Here is a 13,858-nt window from a genome sequence, read left to right as displayed (position 1 = left end):
TGTAGCAGGTCCTAGGAAACACTGCTTCCTCCCTGAGATGTAGCAGGTCCTAGGAAACACTGCTTCCTCCGTGTGAGATGTAGCAGGTCCTAGGAGCCAGCAATCTGCAGCTGGGACTCCAGGCTCCAGCACCACACCCAATTCAGAAGAAACTCCAAGAGTTGGGGGAGCACATAAGCGCCTTCCAGCCCACGTCACTGCTACACCTGAGAAGACCTTCCCCCCTTGCTCTCACTTACCACACTCCCTGGCTTTCTGGATGGCCTGGGTCAGCTTCTTGTGTTGCTTCATACAGACCCCTAGAGACAGCAGAGTTAGCAAAAGTCTTCTATACACATACAGCTAGCTGACTGTGGAGGAGCTGGCTTTAAATGACCCCTGACCTTCCTGCACAGCCAGTTTCCCATCGGCCTCATCTGTAGCTGCCTGAAAAGACGAGCTCAGATGACCAGCCCTATAGAGATGTCACTGAGTGAGAAAGCCTGCAGACAGGCCAGAAGATGATGCAATGGACAAGCGGCTAACGGCTTCCTTGGACAGTCCACAGAGAAAGATTCCATAAGGGAAGAAGTGATTTCAAATCAGGGAATGCGGTAAGAGTAGCAATGATCAGCCTATCTCCTCTCCATTCTGGAGACTGATAGTAAAATCTTCCTCACAAAGGACCCAATTCCAGGGCCACGTTCTCCCATAAAAAGTGAGCTCAGATTATTCTTGTCCTTCCTTCTCTTTCTATGATATGTGACACTCAACTTGGCTACTGTTGCTTGGAAGCAGCTATGGACTACATGAGAAACTGGACATGGCCACAGGCCAACAGGGGGTAAAAGTAGAGACAGTCCCGAACTGTTATTTTAGTAGTTTTTGTTGTCCCTTCTGGGTTATCTGTTTTCTGTCTGGCTGTCTTGGAACGCACACTAAGTGGATCAGGCTGCCTCTGCCTCCACCGTCCCAGGGCTGGGCTCACCTGAGTCTTTTGAGCACACCGAACTATTCCAGCCTGATGAGTGTCCTCATTAGTACAATCTCCAAAAGCTGCAACCACACTTCTGTGCGCTACATATACGAGCTACCGCACACCTACCACCCAACAACATAAACAGGAGCGCCAAGCTAACCTGTGTACGGGGCGTGGAAGATGATACCCGTGTGGGCGCAAACGAACTGTTCCAAGAGTTTCACATTCTGCAGGGGAGAGATGAACAGACACGTGAGGAGGTGGTTGGAGGCTGCGTGCAGACACCTTACACACCTACAGTTGCTACATCCCAGCACTTAGGAGCAGAGCAAAGTGGCTGAGAGTTCGAGGCCAGCCCCATAGCTGCCCTGTGTGTCTCTTGATGCTTCCTTCAGTCTTAGCCTCACCAATTCATTTCACATAAAAGCTGACATTCTGGCACTCAGATATGGAGAAGCATGCTTCAAAATGTACACCTTTGGGTAAAAAATTGGGGACAGTCAACAAGGTCCTAGAAATTACCCAGAAACAACAAGACGGGTATGTAATGAGTAAGCAATACAATAGCATGCCGAATATAATGCATAAAATAGAGCATGTAGCTAGGAGCAATTTAACAATTCTAGTTGCATAAAACCAGGCAAACCAATCACAGGAGGTGAGCAGAGAAGAAGCAGACACACCTACCAGCATGCCCAGCCTAATCCCTGCCTCCTTTTCCTAACCTCCTGCATACAAGAGACTGGGAAGCATCCTCTGTGATGCTCTGGAAGGACATGAACCTCATCAACAGACATCCAGGATCCCCAGCATCCTCAATGCGCACTCATTGCTTTGGCTCCCATGAGCACCTATATGGTGGTGGCGCACGCCTTTATAATCTCAGCACTCAGGAGGCAGAGGCAGGCGATCTCTGAGTTTGAGGCCAGCCTGGTCTACAGAGTGAGTTCCAGGACAGTCTCCAGAGCTATGCAGAGAAACCCTGTCTTGAAAAACAAAACAGGGCAGTGGTGCACGCCTTTAATCCCAGTACTTGGGAGGCAGAGGAAGGCGGATCTTTGTGAGTTCGAGGCCAGCCTGGTCTACAGGGAGAGTTCCAGGACAGGCTCCAAAGCTACAGAGAAACCCTGTTTTAAAAAACCAACCAACGAAAAACACCAGGCCTTATCATTTTGAAGTGGGGAGGGGAGAGGAAACCTCCTCTCACCTGTGCTCTAGCCCTAGGCCCCAGCATCTCACACAGGAGGCCAAGCAAACAGCTAAGCAAGGAGACAACCTGAGAACTCAGCCTGCTGAGCCAGGACAGTGAGCTGAGCTCAGCTTGGGCCATATAAACAGACCCTTTCTCAAAAGAGGAAAACGGAGGAACGTTCCTCACCCCCTCTGCCCCCAAAGAGGGCAATGTATCTGTTAATAACTGCAGTAGGTAGATAGGGCACTTTCCCTTGAACCCCTCCTGACTTTGGAAGTTTTTTTCAAGTTAAGTTCTTTCCCTTAAAATAACAAGTTGACCTCTGAGCTAGGTGTGACATCATCACACACTAGCACACACCCTTACTCATAGCCCTTAGGAAGGCAGGAGGACCAGAAGTTTAGCTGTGGGGCTGGAGATGCCTTTGTGGTTAATAGCACTGACTGCTCTTCCAGAGGACGCGGGTTCAAATCCCAGCACCCACATGGCAACTCACAACTGTCTGTAACTAGAGTTCCAAGAAATCTAACACCTTCATGCAGATATGGATGTAGGCAAAACACCAAGATACATAAAATTAAAGAAAATCTTTTTTAAAAAATTAGCTACATAGCTAGCAAGTCCGAGGCCACTTGGGGATACTTAGACCTTGTCTCATCCTTAGGAGAAGTCACTTTTGTAACTGGTGGGGTAGGGGATGACAGAGCCTGAACTTGGAACTCATACTTTAGTCTTGCCAGTGTGGGATCACAGACACATGCTAACCAAATCTGCTTTCAAATACGTGTCTTTATGTTTGTTTTCTAAGACAGGTTTTTCTATGTAGCCCAGCCTGTTCTGAAACTCAGAAAAATCTGCTGGCCTCTGCCTCCTTAGTGCTGGGATTAAAAACCTGCATCATTGAGTCCAGTTCAAATGTGTGTGGTTTTTTTTTTTTTTTTTTTTTGAGAAAGAGTTTCTCTTTAGCTTTGGAGCCCTGGAACTAGTTCTGTAAACCAGGCTGACCTCGAACTCACAGATCACAGAGATCTGCCTACTTCTTCCCCCCTGAGTGCTGGGATTAAAGGAGTGCACCACCATCTACCGGCAAATGTGTTTTTCTTTTTCTGAATTTTTTCGAGACAGGGTTTCTCCATAGCTTTTTTGGTTCCTGTCCTGGAACTAGCTCTTGTAGACCAGGCTGGCCTTGAACTCAGAGATCCGCCTGCCTCTGCCTCCCGAGTGCTGGGATTAAAGGCGGGCGCCACCACCGCCCAGCTTCAAATGTGATTTTCTTACTCAGAATTTAGACTATGAATTTTAAGAGAGTGAACTAAATTCTCGTAAGAAATTCCACAGCAGAGGGTGAAAGCCTGTAAAGAGGGGTGTTTTTACAATGGCAGCGTTGGGACTGTGAGCATACAGGTACAAAAACATGGGAGACACATCCTGATAATTTCTTTAGCACTGCAGAGAGGATCCAAGTCTCAATTCTGGATAAAAGATTCTGCTTACCCTAAAGTCAACATGCAACTTGTGATCGCGGCAGATGGGGCAAGGGTTCCCAGCAACTTTATTTTTACGCTGTAGAAAAGAAACTGGTAGTTAAAGACACAAAACATAGTCACAGAAAGGACCGATGTCACCCACCCTATGGCCTCCTTGTCACATCCCACCACCATGAAAACCTTAAAATCTTACAATGCATGTCTTTCGGGTCCGCTGTGGCGGTATACCACCTTTGTGGTTGCGGCGGTAGTCAGCCCACACAGGTCGAGAACCGTAGCGGTCCTGGTATTCTGAAATAGAGACCATATGAGTTTATTCATTCATGCAAGTGGTATGGATCTTCCCTAGCCAGTTACTCCAGGCCCCACTTTTTCTCGCTTCCCCCCAATCTGGGGTACCTTCTGATTCCAGGTATTTCCAAGGCTCATTCTCATAAGGGGACACAGGAAGTGAGGATGGAGAACCTTCTTCCGGAGGATCTTTAGTGCAAAGTGCCCGGAGGGGAACCTATAAAGGGAGTCAAATGAGAGGGTGAGTTAAGAAAAGGATATAACTATTTAGTTTATTATTCTTCGGCGAGGAGGGATATGTGTCCAAAACATCAGAATAATTAATCAGAAAGAGACATGACTGGAGCATTTCTTCTGGTGTTAAACTGATACCTCTCTAGCTCCAATGACAAGTCAACCAGACAAAGGAATAATCAGTGTGTTAGGGGGGTGGCAAACAAAGATCTGTGCTTGATGGGCATTAGTTGGATCTGGTGAAGAGAAAAGATTGCTAACTTTCGGAAATAAGATTTATGGAGCACAGGGGATGCATCAGACAAGGGAGAAAAAGCCAAAAGCACTGTGTTGCCCAGTTTTAGAAAATGCTGCAGGTCAGCATTGCACAGGGCAAAACAAAATCTGAGTGCTAACGCCAGCTTGAACGCTACCAAGCCTGTTATTACTTCGGTTGTGACCTCTGTCACCACTCTTTTAGTCCCACTTTAGGGAGTGTCGTCGCGACAAGCCTTCAAGCTATTTCTCCCTGCTCTGCAAGAACCTCCAGGGTGGTGAGTACCTTAGCCTAGAGGGCAACTTCAATCCAGGGAGCAGAATTAAACGCTCCTGCAAGGTCTAGTAAGAAAATGACGTGTTAGCAGGTGGGGTAGGGAGTCGTGGATCACGCCTTTATCTGCGGAGTGAAGGCACAAAGATCAGGAATTCAAGGTCACTTTAAGAGGGCAACCCGTCTACCTGGGCAGAGTGAGAGTTTCCGGAATACCGGGGGGCGGGGGGAATTAAAATTAAGATCCTTTGATACGAGGACACTCCCAACAACAAAGTTAGAAATTAATTGTGCATGTCCAGGAGCAATCCAATCACCTCATCCTTCTGTCTGGTACTTAGGGAAGACGACTTGTAACCCAGGATCTTCCCCTAAGGCTCAGTAGTAGGAAACGCGAGCCGTGGGGGACAGAGGGTGGTGCAGGACGGAGACATAAACAGACGGGAAGAGCTGTGCGCCTTGAGTCCTCGCCGCGGGGGTAAGGCGGAAACGCGCAGACAGCGTGGGGATGCGGAGAAAGCCCTCCGAGGGGTTACCTGCACGCCATAGGAACTTCGCAAGAGGCTAGGCAACAGCCTCAGCAGCGTGCGCGGCACGGAGGCAGCCATCTTGACGCACGGCCGGCGTACGGCCGGCCCGGAAGGCGGAGCGACTGCGCGTGTGCGGGGCCTGGCTAGGGCGGGGCCGAGGCGGAGGCTCGCAATGCGGAAGCCGGTGCTCACGTGCGTCAGGACGGAAGCGTCGGAGGGCGGGGCCGGCAGAGGAGCCACGCGAATTTGAGCTGCGTCACAATCGAAGCAGCCGTCGAAATTGATTTTCGCCCGGACCGGTCACGGTGACTCATAGATGCCATGCCTAGCGCATGACCCAGAAGGAGTTTCGAGGGCGATTTGGGCCGGGCCGCTCTCAGTGCGCACGCGCCGGGTCGCGCCGACCAACCCGGGGTGAGGCTCGTCCTCCGGGGCGGAAGTGGTGGCGGCGGGGAAGAGGGCGGCGCTGGACGCGGCGGTCACGCGCTGGCGCGGAGGGCACTGAAGGAGACGGAAGTGGGGGGGCAACAAGGGCCGGGGCTTCCCGAAGGCTGAGGGGCGGCGTCCAATCGGCGGGCGGCCTGGCCCTCGCGGTGGCCAATCAGCCTCCGCCTCGCTCTCGATGCCTCGCGCCGAGGGCGTTTCTCCATCACGTTAGGGTGCGTTGGGCGGCGGCCGGGTATAAAAGACTCCGCCCGAGCGGGCGGCCGCCATTCTGGGGTTCGTTTAGAGGTAAGTTTGGGTGCTCCGTCGCTTGGACGGTAACGTTTTTTCCGAGGACGGGCGGCCTGGGGAAGCGGAGAGGGGATGGATTTATTCGGCAGCCGCGCTCTGCCGAGTGCCGCTGCGTTCTGGGACGACGAGAAATGGCACGTGGGGATGTTTTAAGGCGACCCGTACTGATTACACCTTTCTCCTTTTGTGTTTTTTTACCCCAGGTTGAATTTTCTCGGAGAAAGACAGGCCGGCCATCAGGAAAACAAACAAGCCTCCGCAACGTCTTAAGCCCATGAAAGGATCCTGAGAGAGGGGGGAAAGGGAAAAGAGCAGCCACCAGCCCAACCACTTGTGTCTTCTACCCCTTCCCACCTATTTGCCCACCCCACCAGCCCACGCTGCTTGGGACTTGAGATCTGTGGCCGAAGGACCGTCACCACATAACTGCAAAAAAAACCACCCTCCCCGCCCAAACCCACCCAATCTCACTCGTCCAGCATTTCCTTTTTGGAATCCACTCAGGATTTTTTTCAACGACCCCCCCTCCCTAAATGGAGTTGGGTGGGGGGAATGTGAATACTGAGTTGGTCTTTACTTTTTTAAGAGACTTTTTGATCCAATGAGGCCCCCCAAGTAATTGAGTTTGGGTCCTGGTTGGTTGTTTTGGTTTTTTTTCCTCCAAAATTTTACCCCTCCCCCCTGAGCCCGTGGTGCTGACGTCGCAAAAAAATTGGATAGTAAGTGTCGAATTTTCAAAAACCAGCCTTGCAACAAGAAATCAACGTTTCCCGTTGTGAAACCAAAAATAATGAGAGGAAGCAATGAGACCGTAGAACAAATGTATTGTACTGGAGAAGGACCAATCGGGTCTCTTAAGTCTCCATTAAAAAGGTCCTGTGGGTCTAAACAGTCTTTGCTTTCTCCCCTACCACCTGCCTCTTCCCTGCTGTGGAGCAGGCAAGGAGAGGGTGAAGGGAGGGCCAGCAAGTGAGGATATTGACGGTTAACCCTTGATAATCCAGCAAATTTCCAGACTGCCAAAGCATAAGCCTTTGCTATTATAAGGAGGAATGGTTACCTTCCTCTGGTTAGCAGTCTTCAAAAGGGTTAATGAGCTCACATACAAAAGATGGTGGATCTTGTGGCCCAGAAGTCCCACTTCTTTGTGTGTGAGACAAGCAGAGCGCCTTTCAATTTGCCAGATTAATAAGCAATCTGTACATAAAGATTGCAGGGTAAGGAGATGGGCAGAGAAGTATTAGCTGGCTATGTCTTTTAAAGTGATGGTTAAATCCTCTCAATTTTAATGTAATTTGCTTGGGGTATATTGTATGGTTAAAATAGGTGGCAATCTAGGAATAAAGATTGCAAGACACTTAAATTTAGGGCAAAATAATCTTAGTGTCAAGTACATACAATATAACATTTGGGGAGGTAAAGAATGTCTTGTAATTGTTTTAGATTGCATAGGTTATTTAAAGGCAAAAGTGATTTAACATTTGAACTTGATACTTTTTAGTGGTTGGTGGATACAGTTAAGAGGGTGGAAAGGTTGGGGATGTGAAAGCTCAGAAGTATAATTTTAAAAAGCCATTAGTGCAATTGAATGCTAGCTTTCTAGATTTGTGTCGTTAAAAGAGTTTTTTTTTTCTTCCCTGCTTCAAATATGGCGACTTTTCCTTGTCCTTTTGTCTTCCAAGCGGCGTTGCAGGTTGTGTCTTGACCCATTTTTCTCCTGTCCTCCCACCTCAACCCTATTTGTTGAGGGGTCCAAGTCCTCCCCCTTTCCGGTTATAGGGAGGATCGGGGTGGTCGGCGGTAGTAGCAAATTGAACTTCAATTGCAAATTCAAATTCTTAACCCGCAGAAAATTGTATATTAATTGATTTTACTTTCAGTAAACTCTTTTAAGCTGAATTCAAGTAGGTCAGATTGAGGATGGGGTCGGAGGTATGGCTTCTGTTTTTTTATCTAGTGCTTTATAGTGTAAGTAAAGCTACCGGCAGATCCGGACGGCTTTTTAATTTTGAGTCGTCCTCTCCATAACAAAATGGCGTCCCTCTCCTTTGTTTTTCTCTTTTGCCAGTCAGCTTAGGGCTGTCCTAGAAACTTGGTCAAGGGGGAGGAGCCACTTTGAAAGGTGATGTAATCAGCTTGCTTCCTCTGAAAACTCCACCCCCAAGCAGATGCTTTCTCTCCCTGTGCAGACTGCTGCTGGGGAGAATACGCTTTTCGTTTCTCTTATCTCTTATGGAGTATCTTATAGGGATAAGAACTTAATGAGAACAGGATTGAGACAGTTCTAATCGTGAAGTTATAGTTTGTGTTTAACAATCAGCCCATTGCTTTTATTTTCACCTACTCATCACAAGCTTGGACATGCACCTTGCTTCATTCAATTGACAGGTGTGAAAAACTAAACTCAAACTGTGCTTTAGGTTTGGGAGACTGGGGCAAGACACAGGGCTTGTAACTGGAGTAGACAATTGGGCCTGCTGGAGCTGGAATGTGCCATTCTGCTCAAGACGGGCCCTCGTGCTCGTGCTTCCGAATGTCTGGGGGAGGGTTGGTACTTGTAGGATTTCTTATAAATCATCCTTATTCTCACCTCTCAGTTTGGGAATAAACTCTTTGTGCTCAGTGCCATCACCTCTGCAGTTGCTTAGTTCCCGTATGTTGGCACTAGGATGAGAAGTGAATCTTTAGGAAAGGAGGCTGCAGTTGTAAACTCGAGGCAGGGGGAGTCAAGCTACGGTTTCTGGTAAGCAAAACATTTCTGGTATTACATTTCACAACCTTTCTTTTTTCCAAAGAGCCACCTTTTTGAATTTCTTTTTCCTTCCTTTCTAAAAAGAAATTCCCTTAAATCATTGAGGAAAAGAATGTCCTCTTGGTCTTCCTCCCTGGTCAGTGCTGTGGCAGTCGGTGCATGTTGAAAAGCCACACCCTTGAGGGTGGTATTGGGTGTCTGGTTCTTTTACCTCTTTTCCCCAACTTTTCAAAGTCAAGTCTTTGACAGTTTCTTCTTAAACTTTTCATTTTTGTATTTAAGTCCTGTATTGGAGTGTGGAGTTTTTAGGCAGAGTTTGTAAGCCTTTTGTCCTGTCCTATGGTGACTTGGGTGCTGCAACAGGGCTCATTTCCTGCTGGCTGGGGATTCTCATTATTACTTGGACTTCTGATTGAATGGGAGGGCCTCTTCCATATGTCTATTTACCACACGTCTTTTTTATCTTTTAAGCAGTTTGCCAGGTGTTTCTGCAGCATATCTACCCTGGCAGCTGATCATTCCAGCCACTGGGGCTCCCGACCTCTAGTGAGCAGGGGATTAGTAAAGAAGACCTTCCTTGCATGGGAGATGAAAAGCAAGGCTTTAAGGGGAAGCCTGATTCTTAGGGCATGGCCAGAGTTCTATTTGAGGGTCTTTCCCTGAGGGTTAGGGTGGTAGACATAATTTTACATCTTTATTGAAAGCCAAGTCATCTTCCTGGGACCAGGATTACCTGGTTTTAAGAATAACGATGAGGAAGGAGTAGGGCCTTACTGTGCAGAGGTATAAAATCTGAACCACCTGAGACATTCCACTCTGCTACTGGGTCACACCAGGCAGCTCTTGAGACACTGAGGGAAGGAGCAAGGCATTTTGCTCTATGGGGTGCTCAGGTCCCAGCAAAGAAGAACTGGCACTTCTTTGTCCTTTGACAGAAGACCTATTTAAAGCACCCTGGCTTGCATGGGCCTTGTTTCCTGAACTAATTCAGGATTCAGCGGTGCTAGGTGTTTAGTGACCAGCCAGTCTGGATGCTTTTCCACCGTTTTAAACCAAATAAGTCAAATTCAGAATTTGATATCTCTAGTAAGAACTGTAGAATGTTCCCCGGTGCTTAGAAGATGGAGGTACATCACGGGCTTCCTTCCCTTGTCTCCTTTTGTCTGTGGCCTTCAAGGAGAATAGCAACTGGATAAAAACAAAACAAAAACATGACCTGAGTTCTTTACGGCTACGGAAAGTTTCCTCGGCTTCAAACTCCAGAGCAGGGGTGGGGAGTGCCTGGGCACAGTCCCTGCCCACTCTGGTCAATGCCGCTTTGGGCCTTCAATGTAGGCCTGTTCCAAGCATGATGGATTCTTCCTTTGTTCCTATTGGAAGACCTTACAGCTTGCCTGTGAAAATGGGGACCTGGTTGTAAGGTACTCGGGGGTCCCTGATAAGGAATGAATACCACTGAGGACAAGGCACAAAGAAAATGCACATTTTACTGTGAGGAGACAAGTTCAGTCATCCAGATGTAACAACAGTGGGAATAACCATGCATCTTAGCATGTTTGTTTTGTCTCCCAGCTTCCCTTACTGTTGTGCCTTTTTGTTTATACAGACAGGAATTTACAGTACCTAGGTCCCGTTTCCATCAGAGGGCACTAGACAGCTCAGCTTTGTTTCGCTCAAGGTGGCTGTCCTCTCTTTTTCTGACAATTGAACAAGGAACATTTGGTTTAGGCTTATTAGTTCCTCGATAGACATACAAAGGGGGTAATTTTTAGCTCTGGGTTTCAGTCAACCATGTTCAGAAGGTCTGGAATGAAGTAATGTTTAATCCAAGACTTGTCAAATTGCATACATTGTCATTTGGGGTTCTAATAGGTTTATGTATGTATAAAGATTTAAAAATTTCCTGGGCTGGATTGCTTAAATGTATTACTTTGGGCCCATTCAATGCTTTTTCAGTGTAACAGATGGGAAATCTGTTACTATACCGGAAACTCACAAATCACTGCTGTCTTAAGACAGGGAGGTTTTCTCTCTGTACATGTACACATTGAGTTTATCCCCTGGCCTGTAAATGTTCTTGACCGTTTCTCTCCTTTGACCTCAGGTTCCAGGGTATTGGGTGACAGCAGTTGCAGGTTTTGTTCAATGCTTAGCACCTCTTCCTGTGTTGAGCCTGCAGCCTCCAGCCTCCAGAGCAGATACTGCTGCCTCCCCTCTCCCCCTTTCCCTGGGCCTTTTTAACACTAAATTTTTATCTTGTTGTATGTGGAGAACCACTCTTGTCTTTGACATCCTCTTAATCAGGTTAAACATGTCTAGAAAACAGCCACACTTGTCACACGTCTTTTCTGCTTTGAGAACAGACAACTGTTATATTGCAAGAATCCTATTGTTTGTTTTTTTTGTTAAAGACTGGTGCTCATCCTTGTAAGGCTACCTCTGCTGCTTATGTGATGAGATGCACAGGGACCCTTGCCTTTGTCCTTCCCATCGTGGCCTGGTGGTGAGGCTCATGGTTTTGGTTCTCTGAAGCTAGTGATTGAGTTGTGGCTAAAACTCCTGATCAGAGCCATATCAGCCCTAATTATCTCTGGAGCTCTGGCCCAGAAATTGGTCCCTTTCCATGGAGTGTAGCTTTTAACTCGCTCCTTTCCCAGCCTGATGTGGTGCCCACTTTCCACAGCTTCACCTTCGTTACTTTTGATGGTTCCTTCCCCATCTCCAGTTCTCGGCTTCGGGTTTTTCTTGGGAGTCTTGGCCAGTGGTGAGTTTTGAGGTCAGGTTTGCATCTTTGCTTCTGAAATCACAAGCCGAGTTTCTCCTGAACTTTGGAACAATAAAAGCTTGTTTGGTGTTTGTTAAGCAAGTGGCATTATTCAGGCCTAATGAGAGCCTGCCTACTTTGTTCAGTCACTCTTGTTCTGAGCGCTGCTGAGTTCCCTGGGGAAGGGCCCTACTCAGGGCTGACTTGTTTTCTCCATCAACTACCTCAGCTGACGCATTCTACCACTTGTGCTTATGACTTAAGCATCCAAGATAAAAGGGAATTGATTTCTGGAGAGAGGGTGATTGATTCTTGAAAATGTTTACCCAGATACCCAGGGTTGGCTTGATTACCTTAGGAAGCTACAGCTGCCCCCTTATCAAAATTAGCAGCTGCTAACTGGAGACAGGACCTTGGAAGCATGAAGAACTGAACATCTTATCTTGGGTCTTAGCCCACTCTCCTAAAGTGTAACTGTTGTGGAAAGGGTTTAACTGGGAATGAGAGGTAGGCTGCCAGGGCCTTCACTCATGTTACCTTTCCTGTCAGTCCTGCATTAACCCCAAGCTTAAGTCGCCAAGGCTGTTTTGTGAGCACAGACTTGATTTTACTGACCTAGAGAATAGTGCAGTTGAACATAGATTAGTCACTTTGTCTTAAATATGCCAGTAGGATTTATTAGAGGCATAAGTTAGTGGGGCTGTCTTTGCTATGATATATCCTATGGATTTTTTTTCTTTTTACCTCAGAAACCACCATCATGGGTTCAGGTCCCATAGACCCCAAAGAACTTCTCAAGGGCCTGGATAGCTTCCTTACTCGGGATGGAGAAGTGAAGAGTGTGGATGGAATTTCTAAGATCTTCAGGTAAGTCTGCCTTTCTGGGGTTTCTAGTCAGAAGAGGAGACGACTTGTGACTGAGTTGAGATGAGTAATAGAGAAGAACAAATGGGAAAGGAAGAAGCCACGTGCAGGCAGGCTGTGACAAGAGGAACAAATGGCCATGACAGAAGCTGGGGATTTGTTTCATAACCCCAAGAGAGTTATGGGATGCAACCAGGGGACCTATAACAGAATTCTTTGTTCTGTTTGGGGTCATGTGCCTATCCAAAATGTCTTTTTCCTTCAGAGATCTGAGGTTTTCCAGAGAAAAGCAAACTACTGAGGCAGTCTTAGATTCCCAGGGGAAATGTGTGTTGGGACAGGAGGGATGCTCTCCTAGTGACTGCTGCCTTCCATCCTCTGGAGCAAAGAGAGTCATCGGGGCACCAGGACTCCCGGGATTAGGTCCTCTGCTGTGGGACATGAGCTGGCATAGTATTCCTTGTGCCTGTCATCCCAGCACTCAAGAGGGGAGGCTGGTGTGGGCAGTGTGACAGGACCCTGACTGGGACAGTGCGGTGCTGAGAGCAGGTGCTTTGCTCTGCATCTAACGTGACTCCTCCTTGCAGTCTGATGAAGGAAGCACGGAAGATGGTGAGTCGCTGTACATACTTGAACATCATCCTGCAGACCCGGGCCCCAGAAGTGCTAGTCAAGTAAGTGGGATTGGAGGGGCTGCCAGGGGGGAGGGGAGGCATAGGGTTTCTGGGTCACCAGATATGTGAGCTTGCTAGTTCTAAAATTAGAAAAGGATTAACAGATTCTGACTCCACCTGCCTGCAGGTTTATTGATGTTGGTGGCTATAAGCTTCTGAACAACTGGTTAACATATTCAAAGACGACCAACAACATTCCTCTCCTACAGCAGATTCTGCTGACCCTGCAGCACCTCCCACTTACTGTGGACCATCTCAAGCAGGTACCGCCATGCTACATCACCCACACTTCCTTTCTGGGCTACCCTAACTGATTAGAACCACTCCAGTCCGGAATTTATGAAGTAGAATGGCAGGGAAAAGTGGGAATTGGGGTGGGAAGACTCGATGTGGGTTTATTTCCTTTATCAGGTGTGTGGCAGAACCCTTTGTATATCTCATCTCTAAAGGGGGAATAAGTTGTTTTGTGATTGGGTCTAGGCTAGCCCTCTACCAACTGAGTTGTATTGCCAGCCGTCATAACTAGGGTTCTAGGGTTAAGTAAGAATGTTTCTGTAGCTGGCATGGTGGCTCTCACGCCTTTAACCCCAACATTTTGGAGGCTGGGACACATGGGTCTCTGTGAGTTCCAGGCCATCCAAGATTATAAAGACAGACCCTTTCTTTGTTGTTTTTTTTTTTTTTAAGACAGGATTTCTCTATGTAACAGTCTTGACTGTCCTAGAACTCACTTTGTAGACCAGGTTGGCCTCAAATTCAGAGATCCACCTGCCTCTGCTTCCCAAGTGCTGGAATTAAAGGCGTGTGCCACCACTGCCTGGCTGAGAGACCCTTTCTTTTTTTTTTTT

General features: G+C 47.6%; 2 protein-coding genes across 3 annotated transcripts in view; one reads left to right on the top strand and one right to left on the bottom strand.

Moving 5' to 3' along the window:
* Nucleotides 1-5,326, bottom strand: part of Mrps18b (mitochondrial ribosomal protein S18B) — a 6,458-nt gene extending 1,132 nt beyond the window's left edge. The window contains exons 1-6 of one of the 2 annotated variants that reach the window (XM_005370741.3): nucleotides 5,228-5,326; nucleotides 4,037-4,145; nucleotides 3,831-3,928; nucleotides 3,645-3,713; nucleotides 1,119-1,185; nucleotides 240-299 (exon numbers count right to left, since the gene is read on the bottom strand). In XM_005370741.3, the coding sequence (XP_005370798.1) occupies nucleotides 240-299; nucleotides 1,119-1,185; nucleotides 3,645-3,713; nucleotides 3,831-3,928; nucleotides 4,037-4,145; nucleotides 5,228-5,299 (475 nt within the window). In that variant the 5' untranslated portion in view covers nucleotides 5,300-5,326. The remainder of the gene's footprint in view (nucleotides 1-239; nucleotides 300-1,118; nucleotides 1,186-3,644; nucleotides 3,714-3,830; nucleotides 3,929-4,036; nucleotides 4,146-5,227) is intronic. The other variant, XM_026777869.1, reaches the window with a different exon arrangement.
* Nucleotides 5,327-5,499: 173 nt separating this feature from the next.
* Ppp1r10 (protein phosphatase 1 regulatory subunit 10) overlaps nucleotides 5,500-13,858 on the top strand; it is a 15,261-nt gene continuing 6,902 nt past the window's right edge. The window contains exons 1-5 of the mRNA XM_026777823.1: nucleotides 5,500-5,635; nucleotides 6,160-6,675; nucleotides 12,222-12,339; nucleotides 12,924-13,010; nucleotides 13,138-13,310. Coding sequence (XP_026633624.1) covers nucleotides 12,233-12,339; nucleotides 12,924-13,010; nucleotides 13,138-13,310 — 367 coding nt within the window. The 5' untranslated portion in view covers nucleotides 5,500-5,635; nucleotides 6,160-6,675; nucleotides 12,222-12,232. The remainder of the gene's footprint in view (nucleotides 5,636-6,159; nucleotides 6,676-12,221; nucleotides 12,340-12,923; nucleotides 13,011-13,137; nucleotides 13,311-13,858) is intronic.

Source organism: Microtus ochrogaster, unplaced genomic scaffold (assembly GCF_000317375.1).
Source record: "Microtus ochrogaster isolate Prairie Vole_2 unplaced genomic scaffold, MicOch1.0 UNK87, whole genome shotgun sequence".
Classification (NCBI taxonomy): Eukaryota; Metazoa; Chordata; class Mammalia; order Rodentia; family Cricetidae; genus Microtus; species Microtus ochrogaster.
Note: the sequence above shows the minus strand (reverse complement) of the source record. Positions and strands in the feature narration are given on the sequence as shown.